At 44.3% G+C, this 20939-nt stretch overlaps 1 protein-coding gene across 2 annotated transcripts; it reads right to left on the reverse strand.

Moving 5' to 3' along the window:
- Window positions 1-1289: 1289 nt before the first annotated feature.
- On the reverse strand, window positions 1290-9624 carry nr2f6b (nuclear receptor subfamily 2, group F, member 6b). 2 transcript variants are annotated; one of them, XM_058072355.2, is made up of 6 exons: window positions 9203-9624; window positions 8658-9118; window positions 6063-6157; window positions 3008-3342; window positions 2681-2927; window positions 1290-2398 (listed from the first exon to the last, which is right to left on the reverse strand). In XM_058072355.2, exons 2-6 carry the CDS (start codon window positions 8924-8926, stop codon window positions 2124-2126), a joined length of 1221 nt encoding a protein of 406 aa, XP_057928338.1. In that variant the 5' UTR covers window positions 8927-9118; window positions 9203-9624; the 3' UTR covers window positions 1290-2123. The 2 variants fall into 2 exon arrangements, with proteins under 2 accessions (XP_057928338.1, XP_078646066.1); XM_078789940.1 differs by having other exon boundaries at window positions 8658-9624.
- Between the last annotated feature and the right edge of the window lie 11315 nt (window positions 9625-20939).

Consider the following 20939-nt stretch of genomic DNA (forward strand, 5'->3'; position numbering starts at 1 on the left):
AGATGGCTCGGGCATCTAGCGTGCTCTGGGCATGCCCAGCCGGGAAAAGGCCCTGGGGCTGACCTAGGACACGCTGGAGGGATTATGTCTCACAGCTGGCCTGGGAACGCCTTGGTGTCCTCCTGGTGGAGCTGGAGGAGGTGGCCGGGGACCGGGAAGTCTGGGCTTCCCTAGTGAGATTTCTGCCCCCGCGACCCAGACCCGGATAAGCGGAGTAAAATGGATGGCTGGATGGATGCGCATGCCTATGACTTCCTATTTTTTTCCCTACTATTCATTATTTTACCATAGGATAAATACCCGGACTTCAGACACAATAGTTTCCAAACCTGTTTTCCAAATGACCTTTGATCCCACTGTTTTGGAAAAGCTGCATCATATTTCGTTTTGTGCATTCATTCATTCATTTTCTACCGCTTTTTCCTCACGAGGGGTGCTGGAGCCTATCCCAGCTGTCTTCAGGCGAGAGAGAGGCGGGGTACACCCTGGACTGGTGGCCAGCCAATCACAGGGCACATATAGACAAACAACCATTCACACTCACATTCATACCTATGGACAATTTGGAGTCGCCAATTAACCTAGCATGTTTTTGGAATGTGGGAGGAAACCGGAGTACCCGGAGAAAACCCACGCATGCACTGGGAGAACATGCAAACTCCACACAGAGATGGCTGAGGGTGGAATTGAACTCGGGTCTCCGAGCTGTGAGGCCTGTGTGCTAACCACTCGTCCACTGTGCAGCCTGCAACCTTATAATATTATAGTATTCATTCATTTTCTACCGCTTTTTCCTCATGAGGGTCGCGGGGGTGCTGGAGCCTATCCCAGCTGTCTTTTGGGCGAGAGGCGGGGTACACCCTGGACTGGTGGCCAGCCAATCACAGGGCACATATAGACAAACAACCATTCACACTCACATTCATACCTATGGACAATTTGGAGTCGCCAATTAACCTAGCATGTTTTTGGAATGTGGGAGGAAACCGGAGAAAACCCGGGAGCACTGGGAGAACATGCAAACTCCACACAGAGATGGCCGAGGGTGGAATTGAACCCTGGTCTCCTGGCTGTGAGGATCAATAACCTTGATCCCTTTAAATGTGCCTTACCGTATAACGTCTTTTACGATATAAAACATGAGGTAATAGTGTTAGAGTCCAACTAACCATTCGACTGCCGTGCCGCCATTTTGTGTATTTTGACTCTTAAAAGAACATATTGTGAATAATTATTAACATAAAAAATGGAAACATACATCAGATGAATTTGTAGTCTTAACATTAACATTTCATGACCAATTTACTCCAACAAGTGCCAACAGCATCATTCTGGCCCATCTGTAAGGCCATGTTTTCACACAATGCATAACAACATTTGTCCAAAAAAAACCCAAAAACCTAAGTGAACTACCCTTAAACAGCAAAAAAAACCAACAATAATCGTACCTTTCATGTTGGATGTATACTCTTCAAATACAACAAAAAAAAAACAATGACTAGAGAGGTCTGTCTTTGGGATATTCTTCCTGATACATTCTTGTGATAATGGACCTTGATCCCTTTAAATGTACCTTACCGCATAACGTCTTTTACCATAGAAAACATGAGGTAATAATAATTACGCCAAAACAGTCAGCGTCTCTGTGGTGTGTTAAGAATGTAGTTTGTGTTTTCTGCCGCTGGGGGGCAGCAAATCCTGCATAATGTAACTTCTCTTCACGGTGTTGCCTTTTGAGCATAAATATAGGTGTAGCTGTTGCACATATACATAATACATAATAAACTTGACATTAAATGGGTGATACAATACATTTGGTACCATATACAGTCAGTGTGTGCGTGGAAGTAGTGTTGCTATGGCTTCATTTGGACTTAAAACACACACACACAGTCAGAGAGGCTTGGTAAGGGTTGGGAGGAGGTAGTATGTGCATACGGCCTTTTATAGACCTTGTTTATGTCCATGTTTTTATATTATTTTATATTATGTTGTTTATGTCCATAATGAAGCAAAGAGATCCGCCGGAGCCCAGAGCATAAACACCACAAGTGCTGCAAATACTTTGACCTCTTTATCTCCAATCCCTAAAACTCCTTCTCTGCATCCCACTCCGCAGGGGTTCACTGTCCCGGGGCGTAGGGCCAGTTGATGGAGCTCCCTGACAGCTGCATGTCTCGGATCAGCGTCTCGATCGGCGTCTTTCCAACCAGCCGCATGAAGAAGAGCTGTGATATGAGGTTGGCCGGGACGGCCCGTAGAGCCGGGAGGCGCAGCAGCAAGCGGCCGAAACGCTGAGGCTGGTTGGGGTACTGCAACCTCTCGTACTCGGTCAGGGCTACCTGGGCCTTCTCTTGCAGGGACTCGACGTGGGCCGGATCCGTCAGACCACATGCATCTGAGAGGACGACATGGCTTATGAAAACTGTAAGTAATTAATAATAATAATAATAATAATACATTTTATTTAAAAGCGCCTTTCCGGACACCCAAGGTCGCTATTTATTTATTAATGATGCTACATTTGTAAATAAATTATTTTGATGTTCTGACAAATGAGTTCAGGGGTCGTGTCTTTGGATCTGAAACCTGACTTAATTGCGGATGCATGTGACCGTTGTCATGTGACCATTTGAGGTGACTTTCCAGGAGTCGTGTCGTCACTCGGGTACCCACTGACCTGGCGAGAAGAGAGCGATGGCTTTGAGGCAGCTGTACTCCGCCGTGTCCACTTGCAGTCGATTGAGTTTGTCCACCTGGTCCTGGAACACCCTGACCTGGTCCATGAAGGACACCACCCTCTCCGCGGACATGGGGGACGAGTGGAAGCCGGCCGCGGCCAGCAGCGGGGCCATGTGGAGTGGCAAAGCGGACTGGGCTGCGTTTAGAATGAAAAGTTCACTCCAGCTCAACCTCAGCAGCGCCACCTACAGGGGAGTCCGAGTACAGTATAATCATACTTCTACACCTTTATTCTGTCATTTCTGCAGATCATCACAATACTGACCTGCTCAGAAACGGGCAGCTCTGGAAAGTAAGGGATGTTTCGTGCCCACTCGATGGTGCTGAAAAGGAGGCGAGCGGCGAGCTCACAGATGCTGTCGATGCCCATGACGGGGCCTCCGCTGGCAGTCGCCCCCATCTGCGCCTGGCTGTAGGGGGTCCCGTAACGGCTGTTGGGGTACGGCTCGGCCCGAAGCAGCTGAGAGATGAGCTCTGACACCGGTTGCCCGTTGAAGTAGTCCGCCCCCAGGTGGCCCGGCAACATACCTCCCGCTCCACCTGCCCGGGAGTTGGGACTGATACCTGAGTGGGAAGGAGGGATGCGCCCTCGTTGGACAGCTGCAGGGACGGAGGACAGAAGACATTTTGGAGGTAAGTTTACTACGACTCCAACAGGGGTTATGTATACAGTATGTACCATCACATTGTTGTATCTGGCACTTCTCTGGCACAGGAAGTGGCTATCATGGCACTTCCTTCTAAGTGCCACCGACGGCTCAGCTTTGCTTTGGAATGAAGTGATGGAAAAAATTCATTCATTCATTCTCTACCGCTTTTTTCCTCACGAGGGTTGGACTGGTGGCCAGCCAATCACAGGGCACATATAGACAAACAACCATTCACACTCACATTCATACCTATGGACAATTTGGAGTCGCTAATTAACCTAGCATGTTTTTGGAATGTGGGAGGAAACCCACGCATGCACGGGGAGAACATGCAAACTCCACACAGAGATGACAGAGGGTGGAATTGAACCCTGGTGTCCTAGCTGTGAGGTCTGCGCGCTAACCACTCTGCCTCCGTGCAGCCGAGCATATTCATTCATTCATTCATTTTCTACCGCTTATCTTCACGAGGGGTGCTGGAGCCTATCCCAGCTGTCTTCGGGCGAGAGGCGGGGTACACCCTGGACTGGTGGCCAGCCAATCACAGGGCACATATAGACAAACAACCATTCACACTCACATTCGTGCCGCCTCGTGATGGAAAAAAATAATAATTAAAATTCAAGACAACAATACAAATTTTGGGCCGCATGGTGGACAAGTGGTTAGCATGATGGCCACACAGCCGGGAGATGTGATGATATGGGTTCCAATCTCCGTTGGTCAGTGTTTTCCAGGTAATCCGGTTTCCTTTGACATGTCCAAAAACATGACTACTCTAAATTGAGTGCGAATGGTTGTTCCGCAAGTCCAAAGTCCAGAGGATGGGCTACACGGCGATGGAGTGGTTAGCATGTAGACCTCACAGCAAGGAGACCCGAGTTCAATTCCACCTTCGGCCATCTCTGTGTGGAGTTTGCATGTTCTCCCCGTTGTTAGGTTAATCGGCCACTGGTTGTTTGGTTGTGGTGAGCGTGGTGTCCGTGTTGATCTTGCTGCCATATTGTATCTTTGACGTTTTCATTCATCATTTATATGTATTTATATGCATTTCTGGTCGGGTTGATTGGATTGCTGTGTATGATTCGGTTGATTCAGTTAGCATACGTTTTGTTTAGAGTTGGACCTTCCGGAACAGATGAATGACACTAACCAAGGTTTGACTCTAATAAGGATAGGGATGTGTAATAGTACATAGTTAGAAGCATACTTTGAGACTAATCATTGCAAGTTTGTGTAATGAGGCGTTGTATTGTACCTTTCCGTTGCTCAAACCATCACATGTTCCTTCACAAGGCCAAAGTTAACCTCCACATTTCTAGGTAATGTGGAAACAGCACATGGTGCGTCACGCCCACAGTCAGTCAATAATAACCAGGCCCGATATAACCTCTGTCCTTAGTGTGCTTACCGTAACAACACTGCAGTCAACTGACTTGTTCTTTTCTTGTTTAATTGGACTGCTTGTCTTCAGCCCCCCGACCCCCTCAAACCCCCCCCATCCCTGAGGATCAACAGCTGCTAGGAGTTGGTGAAAACATGCCTTGAGTTGACAGTATAAATATTGTTCTTGGGTCGCTAAGAAAGGTCACTGCTATCTATCTATCTATCTATCTATCTATCTATCTATCTATCTATCTATCTATCTATCGTTCTATCGTTCTATCGTTCTATCGTTCTATCGTTCTATCGTTCTATCGTTCTATCGTTCTATCGTTCTATCGTTCTATCTATCGTTCTATCTATCGTTCTATCTATCGTTCTATCTATCGTTCTATCTATCGTTCTATCTATCGTTCTATCTATCGTTCTATCCGTCTATCCGTCTATCCGTCTATCCGTCTATCCGTCTGTCTGTCTGTCTGTCTGTCTGTCTGTCTGTCGGTCGTTCGGTCGTTCGGTCGTTCGGTCGTTCGGTCGTTCTATCTATTGTTCTTTTGTTCTATCGTTCTATCTATCTGTCGTTCTATCTATCTGTCGTTCTATCTATCTGTCGTTCGATCGATCGGTCGTTCGATCGATCGGTCGTTCGATCGTTCGGTCGTTCTGTCCTTCTGTCGTTCGGTCGTTCTATCGTTCTTTTGTTCTATCGTTCTTTTGTTCTATTGTTCTATCTATCTGTCGTTCTATCTATCGTTCAGTCGTTCAATCGTTCGATCTTTCTATCGTTCTTTTGTTCTATTGTTCTTTTGTTCTATCGTTCTTTTGTTCTATCGTTCTTTTGTTCTATCGTTCTTTTGTTCTATCGTTCTTTTGTTCTATCATTCTTTTGTTCTATCGTTCTTTTGTTCTATCGTTCTTTCGTTCATTCGTTCTATCTGTCCTTCTATCTATCCTTCTCGCTATCCTTCTATCTATCCATCTATCTATCCATCTATCCATCCATCTATCTATCCTTCTATCCATCCATCCATCCATCCATCGTTCTATCGCTCTATCGTTCTGTCGTTCTATTGTTCTTTCCTTCTATCTATCCTTCTATCTATCTGTCTATCTATCCGTCTATCTCATCGTCTATCCATCCATCCATCCATCCATCCATCCATCTATCTATCCATCGTTCTATGGTTCTATGGTTCTATGGTTCTATGGTTCTATGGTTCTATGGTTCTATGGTTCTATGGTTCTATGGTTCTATGGTTCTATGGTTCTATGTATGATTTACGTTACCTTCCTTGCGCATGCCAACACGGAAACACTTCTTGAGTCGACAGTACTGGCACTGGTTGCGATGGTGCTGGTCGATTTGGCATTCTCGGTTGGATCTGCAAAAAAGATCAAATCATGAATGTAACGAGACAGAAACGTAGATATATTCAACGTAGATACGCTTATGTGCTTCGCATGGACATGTTGACTCCCCCCCCCCCCCCCCGGCTCTCACCGACCTCTATGATGAGTGAAAAGCGCGAGGCGGCGTGGCTGAATATCTCAAGGCTGTGACCTTTGTAAATCATCAGCCCCTACACGCCCTTGTGTCGCCTTTTTACAGCACGATGAGGTCTGGCAACATTTCACAGCCAGCTCCTTTCAGCCCTGGATGTGACACGCTGATTAAAAAGACACATTCCTTTCAGGGTTGGAGAATTATTATGAGGGAAAGAAATAAGCACAGTCTGTAGCCGAAGGCTCCCTGGGCCAAGAGCAAAGAATTGAGATGCAACACTTGAGTTGAAGAATAATGGCGGTGGTGACCCTGTGGGGCAATCCAGCAGCATATGACCGACCTTCAGGGTGATCATGTTTTTTTTTTCTTCTTCTTCTTCTTCTTCTTCTTCCCTGGGCTGAGACTTGTGGAACACATCACTAAATGCTGAATAGGGGGCACATTTCCGATAGATATCCTGCCTGAAAATTCCGTACTTTATTATTATACAGTAAACCTCGGATATATCAGACTCGGATATATCGGAAATTCGCTCACAACGGACAGATAAAAAAGAACCAATTTTTCTGTAATGCATTTCCAATAAAAATTCATTGCATATATCGGGTTTTTTATAACGGATTTCGCCTATTTCGGACAAAATCTCCAGTCCCGTTCCAATTTCCCTGGCATATATCGGATGGCCGCATCGTGTCTTTCTCCTGGCTCCAGATTTAGGACAAATATAAAAGTGAGTGACGTCAATAATACTAGCACAGCAGTGAATGAGATCTTAACCTCACTATTGGAAATAACGTAGGCCTGCCTAACGTAGGGCGTAACAGGGCCTAGCTTAATTAACAATTTCTTATGCTCAGAGTCCAATAAAGTTCAATTCTCATTACCTTACGTCTCTTTTCATTGCCCAGTCCAGGTACATTGGAAACATAGTCAAGGAAGTGCATTTTTATAACGGATAAAATCCCATTTACGCATATACCGGATATAAATCCGATATATGCGTAAAACGGACATTTTCCGGTATACGCATATAACAGATTTCGCTTATATCGGACAAAACCAGTGGGAACAATTGAATCCGATATATCCGAGGTTTACTGTATTCCCAGAACATTGTTGCTGAAGCGGGAACTAATCCGTATGTTACTATAGTGCTATTGTTTTTATTGCAAAGGTGTGTTGTGCATTACAAAGGTGATATTTCGTATTTGATATTTCCAAACAGGGCTGTACGGTGGACGAGTGGTTAGTGCGCAGGCCCCTTTGCATGTTCTCTATGTTCAAAAAAGCCTGAAGACAAAATATGTTTTATAGTTTTAGGGATGCACAGTGGTCGTGTGGTTACCGCGCAGACCTCACAGCTAGGACACCCGGGTTCAATTCCACCCTCGGCCATCTCTGTGTGGAGTTTGCATGTTGTCCCTGTGCATGCGTGGGTTTTCTCCGGGTACTACTCCAAATTGTCCATAGGTATGAATGTGAGTGTGAATGGTTGTTTGTCTATATGTGCCCTGTGATTGGCTGGCCACCAGTCCAGGGTGTACCCCGCCTCTCGCCCGAAGACAGCTGGGATAGGCTCCAGCACCCCCGCGACCCTTGTGAGGATAAGCGGTAGAAAATGGATGAATGAATGATTGAGTTCTCCTCATGTTTTGTGTGGAAGTGGTAACTTTTTGGCTTCTTATTTTGTTTTTCCCCACCCTCTGCCACCTCTGTGTGGAGTTTACATGTTCTCCCCGTGCATGCGTGGGTTTTCTCCGGGTACTCCTCCCACATTCCCGCCTCTCGCATGAAGACAGCTGGGATAGGCTCCAGCACCCCGGCAACCATTGTGAGGATAAGCGGTAGAAAATGAGTGAATGAATATTTCCAAACACTCCTCTTCCGATTTCGCATCAACATTTGCGATTAAAAAAAAAAAATTAAATATAAAAGTGATTCCTCTCCTTCTCTCTTCAATTGCCATTGTTCACTTGCTACACAATGCCTCACACAATTATTAAACGCATTTAAAAATATAAAATGCACAACTAGTCACCATCGATGAACGATAATGGAAGACGACTGATGAACAAATACAATAGGAGTCACGTGGTGCATTCAAGGACTGCCGATAAAGTGCGACGTCTCAACGCTTAATGAGAAAACATTATCAGTGAAGGATAAAGATATAAGCATATAAAAATGTTGCCTTTTATGACTTTATAAAGTATTACTGACGTAATCTGCAAAAAAAATACGTATATATTTGCATACTAAATCACTAAAATACGCTGACACGTCAACACAGCAGCAATAATCCAGGTTTCAGAGAACGGAAAAGTGCAAGTAAAAGTGTAAAAACTGTCAAAATGAGTTTTCCGAAGCGCCAAGGTTACCTGCAGGAGTAGTTGAGGTTACGTCTGATGCTCCTTTTGAAGAAGCTCTTGCATCCCTCACAGGTGAACACACCGTAGTGCTTCCCGCTGGACTTGTCCCCGCACACCACACAGTCCACTACGCAGGCCTTGTCCTCCTCGGCGACGTCCACGTCGCTGCTTCCGGCATGGGGCGAGCTCTCCTCTTCCTCCCTGCGCAGGTAAACCTTCTCCCCCAGTCCACTTGTGTCCCCGTTGGGGTTGCCCCATCCCCCGCTAACCATGGCCATATTCTCAAAGTGTAGATCATACACCGACTGACCCGCCCCGGCTTTAAACGACACTCAAATTGAGCAAAAAAAAAAAAGCAATTCTCGGCGTTGACCTTTCCGTCCTCGACTCGTCTGGCTGCTCCTTCTTGTTCTTGCCTTTCACCTTTTGTGTTTGCCGCCCTGACCTCCAATCAATGGCTCCTGAGAAAACTTTACACACACATTGAGCGGTTCAGAGTTCAGCCAGGAGATCAACAACCAAAAAAAAAAAAAAAGGGTGCAGCCTGCTCTTACCCAGGAAACAATAAATTACACTTTGTCTCCCACTCTGGTCTCTCTCTCTCTTTTTTTCCCTCCTTCTTACTTTCGCTGTCCCTCCTTAAAAAAGACCAAGCGTTAAAAGTGTCGTCACTATGACTCTTACGTGCGTGACTGCTTTTTCTTTCTCCAAGAAGGACAAGTGGGACGGAAAATAAAACAAAGAGTTCTCCCTTCAGGCAGGGTTAAACTACCCTGCCCTCTGCTCCAACTTCTAAACTAGTCCAACCAGTTCTTGGTGCGGTTGTAGAGGTGTTATCTGCTGATCTGGGCCAGCTCTAGTCCAGACTCACTCTTGACTTGTCGAGGCAGAGGTGACAAGTGGCGAAAAAGGAGCTAAATTGGAAATGGAAAAAAAAAGGAAAAATATGGAGATAAGAAGAAGAAGAGGAAAGGGGTGGTGGTGGTGGGTTGGGGTGGCCTCTGGCCACGCACTTTCAATAAAATAAATGATCCGTGATCTGAAATCCAGGGAATGCTGACACTCGCTCCCGGCGTTTTATTATTAAAAACGAGAGGGCTGAGAAAGACAAGAAGGGAAAAAATGCGGCGACTAAGTTCATTAGTCCTCTTGACTTTTCCAATGCTCGGCTTGAATGTCACAAAAAAAAAAAAAAAAAATTCCGGACCTCCTTGGAGAAGTTTTCCCAAACTTTTTTCCTTCCCTGTCTTGTTTGGTCACTGCTCACCCAGGAGTAACAAGCAGAGGCCATAACCTTCCCGCATTCCCTGTCAGGGAGTTACGGTGTACTGTTGCATGACTCTCGTCCGTTCGTCCGTCCGTCTGTCCGTCCCCCCCCCTCTCTTTTCCCTGTCCTGTGTCAGCTCCGAGCGGAATAATAAATGAGTCAAAAGAGCAGGAAAAAGCCGGTCACACGGCTGAGGAGCAGCCAGCCTCCTCTCTCGGTCTCGCTCAGTCAGCTCCGTCTCCCCCTTTAGGGAGAGTAAGCGTGCGCGTGTGTGTATGTATATGTGTGTGTGTGTGTGTGTGTGTGTGTGTGCTCAGGGATTTGACACTGCTATTCAAGCCCCGCCGTTGCCATGGCGCCCGATGCCTTATAAGGCCAGCAGAGTCAAAGAGCACAGAGCAGGCCGCAGCCACACACACACACACACACACACACAGTCATAGAGAAAGAATGCCTGACTGGCTGCCTGCCCCCCCCCACCCCCACCCCCCCCACTCTGACCTCGGGCCATCCAGAGAGTTAACCCCAACGTTGCCATAAGACAAAGACGAGGTCGAGGGAAATGCGGGTGTGAGGGGGGGTGGGGGACGGGGGGGCCTGAGGTGGACACGTATGGCACCCACACTCATGTTGGTCCACTTCCACTCTAATCCTCAAGACTTCCTGTGACTTTGTTGACCCAATAATAATAATAACAACGGTGTCGGAGTGTGACTTGTGAAAAGGTTACATGATAAAGACCCGGGGTTCTTTTCACCCCGGGGGTGGGGCCATATTGGAAAAACTTTGGGGTCCGTCCCGTACCAAGTCAATACGGCTCTGACACTGACATCGGTATTTTACTGAATTGTCAAGGTCATTCAATGATCTTGTCATGGATTTGTTTAAGATTAAAGACACACCTTTTTAATCAGGCTTTGAACTAATATTTTTAACTTTTCCTACGTTTTTTATCTTTTTAGTCCTATTTTATTTTCTTAGTCTTTAGCTTTTAACTCCAGTGTTTCCTCCACACTGGGGGCTGTGTCGGGTCCGCTGAGGGGTTGCCATCCTTGGGTCCCTTTGACCCGGCCGACTGGGGGTTCCTCCTTTTGATGTGTGATGTGTGATGGGTGTACCCCGCCTCTCGCATGAAGACAGCTGGGATAGGCTCCAGCACCCCCGCAACCCTCGTGAGGAAAAGCAGTAGAAAATGAATGAATGAGTTAAGTTAAGTTAAAGTAACCTTAAATGTTCATTTATCACTTTCAGTAGTCAGTTATATGTATTTGTATAAATTTTGGATTATTTTATCTGTATGTAAAACTCATTCATTCATTCATTTTCTACCGCTTATCCTCACGAGGGTCGCCGGCATGCTGGAGCCTATCCCAGCTGTCTTCGGGCAAGAGGCGGGGTACACCCTGAACTGGTGGCCAGCCAATCACAGGACACATATAGACAAACAACCATTCACACTCACATTCATACCTATGGACAATTTGGAGTCGCTAATTAACCTAGCATGTTTTTGGAATGTGGGAGGAAACCGGAGTACCCGGAGAAAACCCACGCATGCACGGGGAGAACATGCAAACTCCACACAGAGATGGCCGAGAGTGGGGAAAGACAAAATAAGAAGCCAAAAAGTTACCACTTCCACACAAAATAGGAGGAGAACTCATTCATTCATTCATCAATTTTCTACCGCTTATCCTCACGATTGTTGCAGGGGTGCTGGAGCCTATCCCAGCTGTCTTCGGGCAAGAGGCGGGGTACACCCTGGACTGGTGGCCAGCCAATCACAGGGCACATATAGACAAACAACCATTCACACTCACATTCATACCTATGGACAATTTGGAGTGGCTAATTAACCTAGCATGTTTTTGGAATGTGGGAGGAAACCGGAGTACCCGGAGAAAACCCACGCATGCACGGGGAGAACATGCAAACTCCACACAGAGATGGCCGAGGGTGGAATTGAACCCGGGTGTCCTAGTTAAATACCCAGGTAAAAACCTGTTAAAATAGGTTTTAAACATTATTAGAGCCTTCTTAAATTGAACCAACACCCCTATAGTCACTTTTACACTCTCGTTACGCAACATAGCTGCCATAATAACAGTCACTAGGCGGACAGGAAGTGAGTTGGGAATTGAGTTGTTGCTTGGAGAGTGTTAAGGACGTGTTTATTGTGATTTATTGTGATCAAGTCTGGTGCTTGTGTGTCTCGCCAAACATTACAGGAACAGTGCTTGAGCACAGTAATCCCTCGTTTATCACGGTTAATTGGTTCTACTTTTGCAAAGTAGGATTCCGTACTCATAAAACGGAATATTTTTGTAGGTAAAGCATAGAAAACCTGTTAAAATATGTTTTTAACATTATTAGAGCCTTGTAGAATTGAACTAACACCCCTATAGTCACCTTTACACTCGTATTACGCAACATAGCTGACATAATAACAGTCACTAGGCGGACAGGAAGTGAGTTGGGAATTGAGTTGTTGCTTGGAGAGTGTTAAGGACGAAACTTTGTTTTTTCAAAAATGAGTAGGTATGGATATAATAGTGAATTTGTGTGTAAGGATGATATACGCAGTACAGTGGTTGTTGTACATGATTCCTTGTCTTGGTACTAAATCCAAATATTCATTCCTGGAGTCATGTGAAGGTCTGCATGGAAAAGGGGACAACAGCTCCTCTGATAACACATTCCAAGCACAGAAAATGCAGGAAATGTTCACTGCTGCTTCCAAAGCAAAGCGTGCTCATCACATGCTTTGTGCAGGAATGTCCCTTTGAATGAGGAAAAATATTTCTGCGCGTGAGCGGATGAAGGAGCGAAAAGCTCGATGCCATGACTCTGAATGCATCTCTCCCAACAAAGCTAAACTTGGTTGAGGCTTTTGACTCTGCGAGGGTGAGGTAACCTTAGCCTACATCTGTCACAGCCAGACTCCTTGTGCATGGGTAGACCTTTTGTTTAGTTAAGAGGTTATCGGGGCCAAGCTAAGCTCCTTGCTGAATTAGTGCTGTCCTTTAAGCCGTTGGGTATCAATAGACGTAGGAGCATGGTGTACCTTTCACATCCGACTTTTTCGTATAGTTTCGTTGCGAAACCAATAAAAATGAGGTCACGCCAGGATTTCAGGTTACTCTGATTTATTGATTTACTTTGCTTAAATTAAAACCAGATGCATATTTAAAAAAGGCTTTATTAGACATGGAAGCATTCAGTACCTCGCAAAAGTGAGCACAGTAATCCCTCGTTTATCACGGTTAATTGGTTCCAGACCTGAGCATGATAAGTGAACTTTTGCAAAGTTTTTGTTTGAATATTTTTGTAGGTAAAGCATAGAAAACCTGTTAAAATGTGCTTTTAACACTATTAGAGCTTTCTAGAATTTAACTAACACCCCTATAGTCACTTTTAAACTCTTGTTGCGAAACACAGGTGACATAATAACAGTCAATAAGACATAAATAAGACCAATTCTCATGAGTGTTGCTGTAAATGTGTTCAGGTGCGTGGGAACTTAGTGGAGAGCGGACAGGAAGTGAGTTGGGAATTGAGTTGTTGCTTGGAGTGTGTTAAGGACGTAACTGATGCTCGTGTTATGGATTTATTAAATTTAATATTTTTGTAGGTAAGGCATAGAAAACCTGTTAAAATGTGTTTTTAACATTATTAGAGCCTTCTAGAATTGAACTAACACCCCTATAGTCACTTTTAAACTCTTGTTGCGAAACATAGCTGACATAATAACAGTCAATAAGACATAAATAAGACCAATGCTCATGAGTGTTGCTGTAAATGTGTTCAAGTGCGTGGGAGCTTAGTGGAGAGCGGACAGGAAGTGAGATGGGAATTGAGTTGTTGCTTGGAGAGTGTTAAGGACGTAACCGATGCTCGTGTTATGGATTTATTAAATTGAATATTTTTGTAGGTAAAGCATAGAAAACCTGTTAAAATGTGTTTTTAACATTATTAGAGCCTTCTAGAATTGAACTAACACCCCTATAGTCCCTTTTACACTCTTGTTACGCAACATAGCTGACATAATAACAGTCAATAAGACATAAATAAGACCAATGCTCATGAGTGTTGCTGTAAATGTGTTCAAGTGCGTGGGAGCTTAGTGGAGAGCGGACAGGAAGTGAGATGGGAATTGAGTTGTTGCTTGGAGAGTGTTAAGGACGTAACCGATGCTCGTGTTATGGATTTATTAAATTGAATATTTTTGTAGGTAAAGCATAGAAAACCTGTTAAAATGTGTTTTTAACATTATTAGAGCCTTCTAGAATTGAACTAACACCCCTATAGTCCCTTTTACACTCTTGTTACGCAACATAGCTGACATAATAACAGTCAATAAGACATAAATAAGACCGATGCTAGTGAGTGTTGCTGTAAATGTGTTCAAGTGCGTGGGAACTTAGTGGAGAGCGGACAGGAAGTGAGTTGGGAATTGAGTTCCAGACCTGACCATGATAAGTGAACTTTTGCAAAGTAGGATTCCTTATTGATAAATGGAATATTTTTGTACATAAAGCATAGAAAACCTGTAAAAATATGTTTTTAACATTATTAGAGCCTTCTAGAATTGAACTAACACCCCTATAGTCACTTTTCCACTCGTATTACGTAACATAGCTGACATAATAACAGTCAATAAGACATAAATAAGACCAATGCTCATGAGTGTTGCTGTAAATGTGTTCAGGTGCGTGGGAACTTAGTGGAGGGTGGACAGGAAGTGAGTTGGGAATTGAGTCGTTGCTTGGAGAGTGTCAAGGACGTAACCGGTGCTCGTGTTATGGATTTATTGTGATCATGTCTGGTGCTTGTGTATCTCACCGAGCATTACAGGAACATTGCTGACACTTAACGACCATTGTACAGCACTACATAACATCATCAAGTCTTTGAACGCATCTTCTGAATGCCTTCTATTTGTATTTTATTTCATTTTATTCAATTTTAATGCTTGGAAATACTTAAAATCTGCTTAAATATGCATATTTTTGACAAATAATAGACTGTATTCATATTGATGTTATAAAAGGATTTGTGTTAGAATGTTACAGTAGCATTACTGACACCTAGTGAGCAGTGTTGCACACTACATCTATGTCTTTGAATGCCTTATATTTATATTTCAGTTGATTTAGTTCATTTTTATGCATAAAATGCTTTATTTAGGCCAAAAAAGGTAGAATTTTCTGCAATGTGCATATTTTTGATAATTTATGATTATCACGAGTCTTCACCTCCACCAAGTAACAAAAGTGCAAAGTCAGAATGATTTTGTCGGTTTGTTACACAAAAAACTGCACAACCCGTTTCCATGAAACTTTGCAGCGCGGTGTCACATGCTCGGAGCACAAACATGTTGAATTTTGTATGTCTTGCGTCATTCCTCATCAAGCAGAAGGTGGTCGGTTTACGACGGAAGACACGGAGCAAGCGACTGAGCAAACCAAAATATGTCACATAGACATTTTTTTGTGTTTCCTTTGTTCGCAAGGGCATCATCTTTTCCTTTGTTCGCAAGGGCATCATCTTTTCCTTTGTTCGCAAGGGCATCATCTTTTCCTTTGTTTGCAGGGGCATCAAGGCATCTTTTCTTTTGTTCGCAAGGGCATCATCTTTTCCTTTGTTTGCAGGGGCATCAAGGCATCTTTTCCTTGGTTCGCAGGGGAATCATCTTTTCCTTTGTTCACAAGGGCATCATCTTTTCCTTTGTTTGCAGGGGCATCAAGGCATCTTTTCCTTTGTTCGCAGGGGAATCATCTTTTCCTTTGTTCACAAGGGCATCATCTTTTCCTTTGTTCGCAAGGGCATCATCTTTTCCTTTGTTCGCAAGGGCATCATCTTTTCCTTGGTTCGCAGGGGCATCATCTTTTCCTTTGTTCGCAGGGGCATCATCTTTTCCTTTGTTCGCAGGGGCATCAAAGCGTCTTTTTCTTTGTTTGCAGAGGCATCAAGGCATCTTTTCCTTTGTTCGCAAGGGCATCATCTTTTCCTTTGTTCGCAAGGGCATCATCTTTTCCTTTGTTCGCAAGGGCATCATCTTTTCCTTTGTTTGCAGGGGCATCAAGGCATCTTTTCCTTTGTTCGCAGGGGAATCATCTTTTCCTTTGTTCGCAAGGGCATCATCTTTTCCTTTGTTCGCAAGGGCATCATCTTTTCCTTTGTTCGCAAGGGCATCATCTTTTCCTTTGTTCGCAAGGGCATCATCTTTTCCTTTGTTTGCAAGGGCATCAAGGCATCTTTTCCTTTGTTCGCAGGGGAATCATCTTTTCCTTTGTTCGCAAGGGCATCATCTTTTCCTTTGTTCGCAAGGGCATCATCTTTTCCTTTGTTTGCAAGGGCATCATCTTTTCCTTTGTTTGCAGGGGCATCAAGGCATCTTTTCTTTTGTTCGCAAGGGCATCATCTTTTCCTTTGTTTGCAGGGGCATCAAGGCATCTTTTCCTTTGTTCGCAGGGGAATCATCTTTTCCTTTGTTCGCAAGGGCATCATCTTTTCCTTTGTTCGCAAGGGCATCATCTTTTCCTTGGTTCGCAGGGGCATCATCTTTTCCTTTGTTCGCAAGGGCATCATCTTTTCCTTTGTTTGCAAGGGCATCATCTTTTCCTTGGTTCGCAGGGGCATCATCTTTTCCTTTGTTCGCAAGGGCATCATCTTTTCCTTTGTTCGCAAGGGCATCATCTTTTCCTTTATTTGCAGGGGCATCAAGGCATCTTTTCCTTTGTTCGCAAGGGCATCATCTTTTCCTTTGTTTGCAGGGGCATCAAGGCATCTTTTCCTTTGTTCGCAGGGGAATCATCTTTTCCTTTGTTCGCAAGGGCATCATCTTTTCCTTTGTTCGCAAGGGCATCATCTTTTCCTTTATTTGCAGGGGCATCATCTTTTCCTTTGTTCGCAAGGGCATCATCTTTTCCTTTGTTCGCAAGGGCATCATCTTTTTCTTGGTTCGCAGGGGCATCATCTTTTCCTTTGTTCGCAGGGGCATCAAAGCGTCTTTTCCTTTGTTCGCAGGGGCATCATCTTTTCCTTTGTTCGCAAGGGCATCATCTTTTCCTTTGTTCGCAGGGGCATCAAGGCGTCTTTTCCTTTGTTCGTATTTTTATCACAAAACATCCCTGTTAGCCCCATGTCAGCATGGAAACCAGAACCGGAAGTCATTTTTCCCCAACTCCATTGTACTCCGGTTTCCTCCCACATTCCAAAAACATGCTAGGTTAATTAGCGACTCCAAATTGTCCATAGGTATGAATGTGAGTGTGAATGGTTGTTTGTCTATATGTGCCCTGTGATTGGCTGGCCGGGATAGGCTCCATATCCTGCGTCCACTCATTGTGACCTGAACGAGGACACACAGAAAATGGATGGAAATGTTTTGAAAGTCAAATATTAACTGTGTTTTCCGTGGATGAAAACAGCAGTTAGTTAGAAAGTTACCGCTCTTGTGAAGAGTAACCATTGACCTTTGGGTCATGGCTTTGTGATATTACACATACAGAGAGTTCATATTTACTGCACTTACTGTTGCGGTTCTATCAATGGACCTCCGGGTCCTACGCTTGTGACGCCATGTAGTATTTATAGTTTGTGTTCCTGCCCGTCTGTAGCCGTGCATGTGTGTGTTGTTTGCTCTTTGAACCGCGGGTCAGGAATGCCGCTGCTCTCGGCGTGAAGGCGAATCTTACAGGGTTACTGCATTCTTAACTTAAGTCAGCGGTCCGCACGCAACCATGGCGACACTCACCTGAGTGCCACGCAAAACATGTACACGCGCGTTCGGGGTTCGGTTCCTTTGCCGAAAGTGAAACATCAGACCATATTTAATTCATCAAGTTAAGTTCTCGTTTGTCGGAATGTGGCGGATTTAATATGCAAACAGGCTGCTTCTCGACACACACACACAATGTGAGATACGTAGAGGTTGAACTAGTTCCAAGCAGCCTGTAGGCAGTGGCGCACGTTGCATTGTGATTGTTATCTCTCAGCACAACCGAGAGCTCCTTTTGATGATCAAGTGTCTGAATACGTTTGCCCACGCCTGCTGGCCTATCTATCGAGGAAGGTCGTGATCAGAGGACAACATGTGGCAATGAAGCACAGAGGCAGGAAACACGTGTTCTTGTTTAGAAACATCCTTAGATATAATTGCAGTGGAACCTCAGCTGGTGGCATTAATCCGTTCCAGGAGGTCCGACTTTAACTGGATTCATTCTTCCGAATGATGACAGAGATGGCTATCAGGCAGCAAGATCCACATGGACATCGCCTTTGGGGTATTTTTGTTGAATTCAACGGTGTTCCTCAACTTCTTTATCAAAACGTTGGCACTTGTAACTTTATTTGGCTCCGCTGTGGGTTCTTTTTTTAGCTGTGACCAATAAGAAAAGTAGAGACTTGTAGCAAAACTGTTAGTGTAGAAATCCCTGTATGTCCCTGTATGCCTACAAGTAAGCGTGTCTTATTACAGCTGTAGAAATCCTCCCCCTGAGGACTCTAAGTGGGTTTCCAATAGAGGATAAGGGAATCTTAAAGAACCAAATGAGAACCAGATTGTTTATTCTGACAACTGTACCTAATACATACGTCCGGGTTTATCTGCAGTCCCTGTATGCCTACAAGTAAGTGGGTCTTAAAACAGCTGTAGAAATCCTCCCCCTGAGGACTCTAAGTGGGTTTCGAATAGAGGATAAGGGAATCTTAAAGAACCAAATCATAAAATGAGAACCAGATTGTTTATTCCTAACAACAATACCTAATACGGAGGTCCAGGCTTATCTGCAGTCCCTGTATGCCTACAAGTAAGTGGGTCTTATTACAGCTGTAGAAATCCTCCCCCTGAGGACTCTAAGTGGGTTTCAAATAGAGGATAAGGGAATCTTAAAGAACCAAATTATAAAATGAGAACCAGATTGTTTATTCCTGACAACAATACCTAATAAAAAGTCACACTGGACTGGTGGCCAGCCAATCACAGGGCACATATAGACAAACAACCATTCACACTCACATTCATACCTATGGACAATTTGGAGTCGCTAATTAACCTAGCATGTTTTTGGAATGTGGGAGGAAACCGGAGTACCCGGAGAAAACCCACACATACACGGGGAGAACATGCAAACTCCACACAGAGATGGCCGAGGGTGGAATTGAACCCTGGTCTCCTGCATTTTTTTTAATAGTTTTATTTTAAAATCAAATAAAAACGGTGACTTAGTCACAGAAAAAGGATCGCTGACATAGCATTGAGGATTTAGTCAGTGCACAGAAATGTAATCCACACCCTTGGTGTTTGTTCTAGAATCTGACTGGACGTTAATGGAGGCATTCAATGGGGCAGATTATGTGAGAAAATATGCCGTCTTGCCGGAAATCCCATCATAACGATGACGGTAGTTGAATACTTTGAATGGGGACACATTCGATGAAACACTTTCAAGTCATCACACTAAAGTCCCAGTCAAGTCTCGGGTCGTTGACGTTAAAGTTGTCAAGTCCAAAGTCCTCACCTGGTTGAATATGAGCCTATTTCCACTACATTTTAATATCAAAAGTTAATATCAAAATTATGCGAAAGCAGAGTTAAAAATAGGCCACCGATTCAGCAAATAAGTCTATTGACGAGGTCACTGACAATGACTTGACGCCTTGTTCACAGCTGATTTGAATGACAAGGACACCCACCAAATGGGAACTTTCCCACCATCTCCAGCAGGTCCTGGGCGTGGAGCATGCTCGCTATTGATTGGACGCCGTGTGTGTGTTTCTCTGCACTCACCCCAGCAGATGTTTTTCTTTGCAGGTTCCTTCGCTCTGTTTATTCTAAATTGCGCCGTCATTCGTTTGAGGTCAAAGGCCTGCGGATGGAGAGTGTTGAGTGAGAGCATGATGGGAAATAGAGAGGGGAGCGAGAGCAATGGGAGGTTGCTATTTGGGCCAAAGGGCATGTGGGGCGAGCAAGGAAGGCACATGTGTATATGCTTGATTACTTAAAAAAAAAACAAAAAACGACCAAATTAATGTATAAGCCCAGATTCTACTTATCGGTTCTTTTAAGAAAACACACAACAAGAAAAGCTGATATTCAGTTTTTTGTCTCCTTCCTGATTTCCTGATTTTTTTTGTCACGCTTACATTTTTCAGATCATAAAAGAAATGTAAATATTAGTTGTGGGGTCTTTTGTGACCTCTTGGATGAGTTGTCGCTGCACTGTTGGGGTACTTTTGGTTGGCCGGCCATTCCTGGGAAGGTTCACCACTTTTCCATGTTTTCACCGGTTGTTAATGTGGATAAAGGCTTGTCTACATTTTGCCAAAAAACATCTTTATGATTCCCAAGACCTTTGGGAAAAAAACTCTTGTGGTCTGAAGAGACAAAAATTTAATTGAAAAAATGTCCTATTAGGCTACACGGTGTTCGAGTGGTTAGCGTGCAGGTCTCACAGCTAGCAGACCCGAGTTCAATTCCACCCTCGGCCATCTCTGTGTGGAGTTTGCATGTTCTCCCCATGCATGCGTGGGTTTTCTCCGGGTACTCCGGTTTCCTCCCACATTCCAAAAACATGCTAGGTTAATTAGCCACTCCAAATTGTCCATAGGTATGAATGTGAGTGTGAATGGTTGTTTGTCTATATGTGCCCTGTGATTGGCTGGCCACCAGTCCAGGATGTAACCCGCCTCTTGCCCGAACACAGCTGGGATAGGCTCCAGCACCCCCCGCGACCCTCGTGAGGATAAACGCTAGAAAATGAATGAATATATATCTATAAATACAGTATAAATAAATGTAGTTTTTAACATTATTAGAGCCCTCTAGACATGAAATAACACCCCTATAGTCACCTTTACACTCGTATTACTCAATGTAATAGACATACTAATAATACGGGGCGTATTAGGGTAGAGCAGGTCGTCCAGAAACCATGTTCGGCGGTAGTCGGAGAGGCCGTAAGCATGAATTAGCAAGCAAGTTTTTGTCGGAAACTTTATTTAAAATCAATCCATTAAAA

Source organism: Doryrhamphus excisus, linkage group LG4 (genome assembly GCF_037039965.1).
Source record: "Doryrhamphus excisus strain RoL-2023G ecotype Guam linkage group LG4, RoL_Dexc_Guam_v1.1, whole genome shotgun sequence".
In the NCBI taxonomy this organism is placed as follows: domain Eukaryota; kingdom Metazoa; phylum Chordata; class Actinopteri; order Syngnathiformes; family Syngnathidae; genus Doryrhamphus; species Doryrhamphus excisus.

Coding starts and splice junctions, on each gene's coding strand:
- nr2f6b (XM_058072355.2), bottom strand. CDS start 8,926: ATGGCCATGGTTAGCGGGGGATGGGGCAACCCCAACGGGGACACAAGT. Junction 2,928..3,007: donor AGCTGCCCGTTTCTGAGCAG/GTCAGTATTGTG, acceptor ACTCCCCTGTAG/GTGGCGCTGCTGAGGTTGAG. Junction 2,399..2,680: donor CATCGCTCTCTTCTCGCCAG/GTCAGTGGGTAC, acceptor TCGTCCTCTCAG/ATGCATGTGGTCTGACGGAT.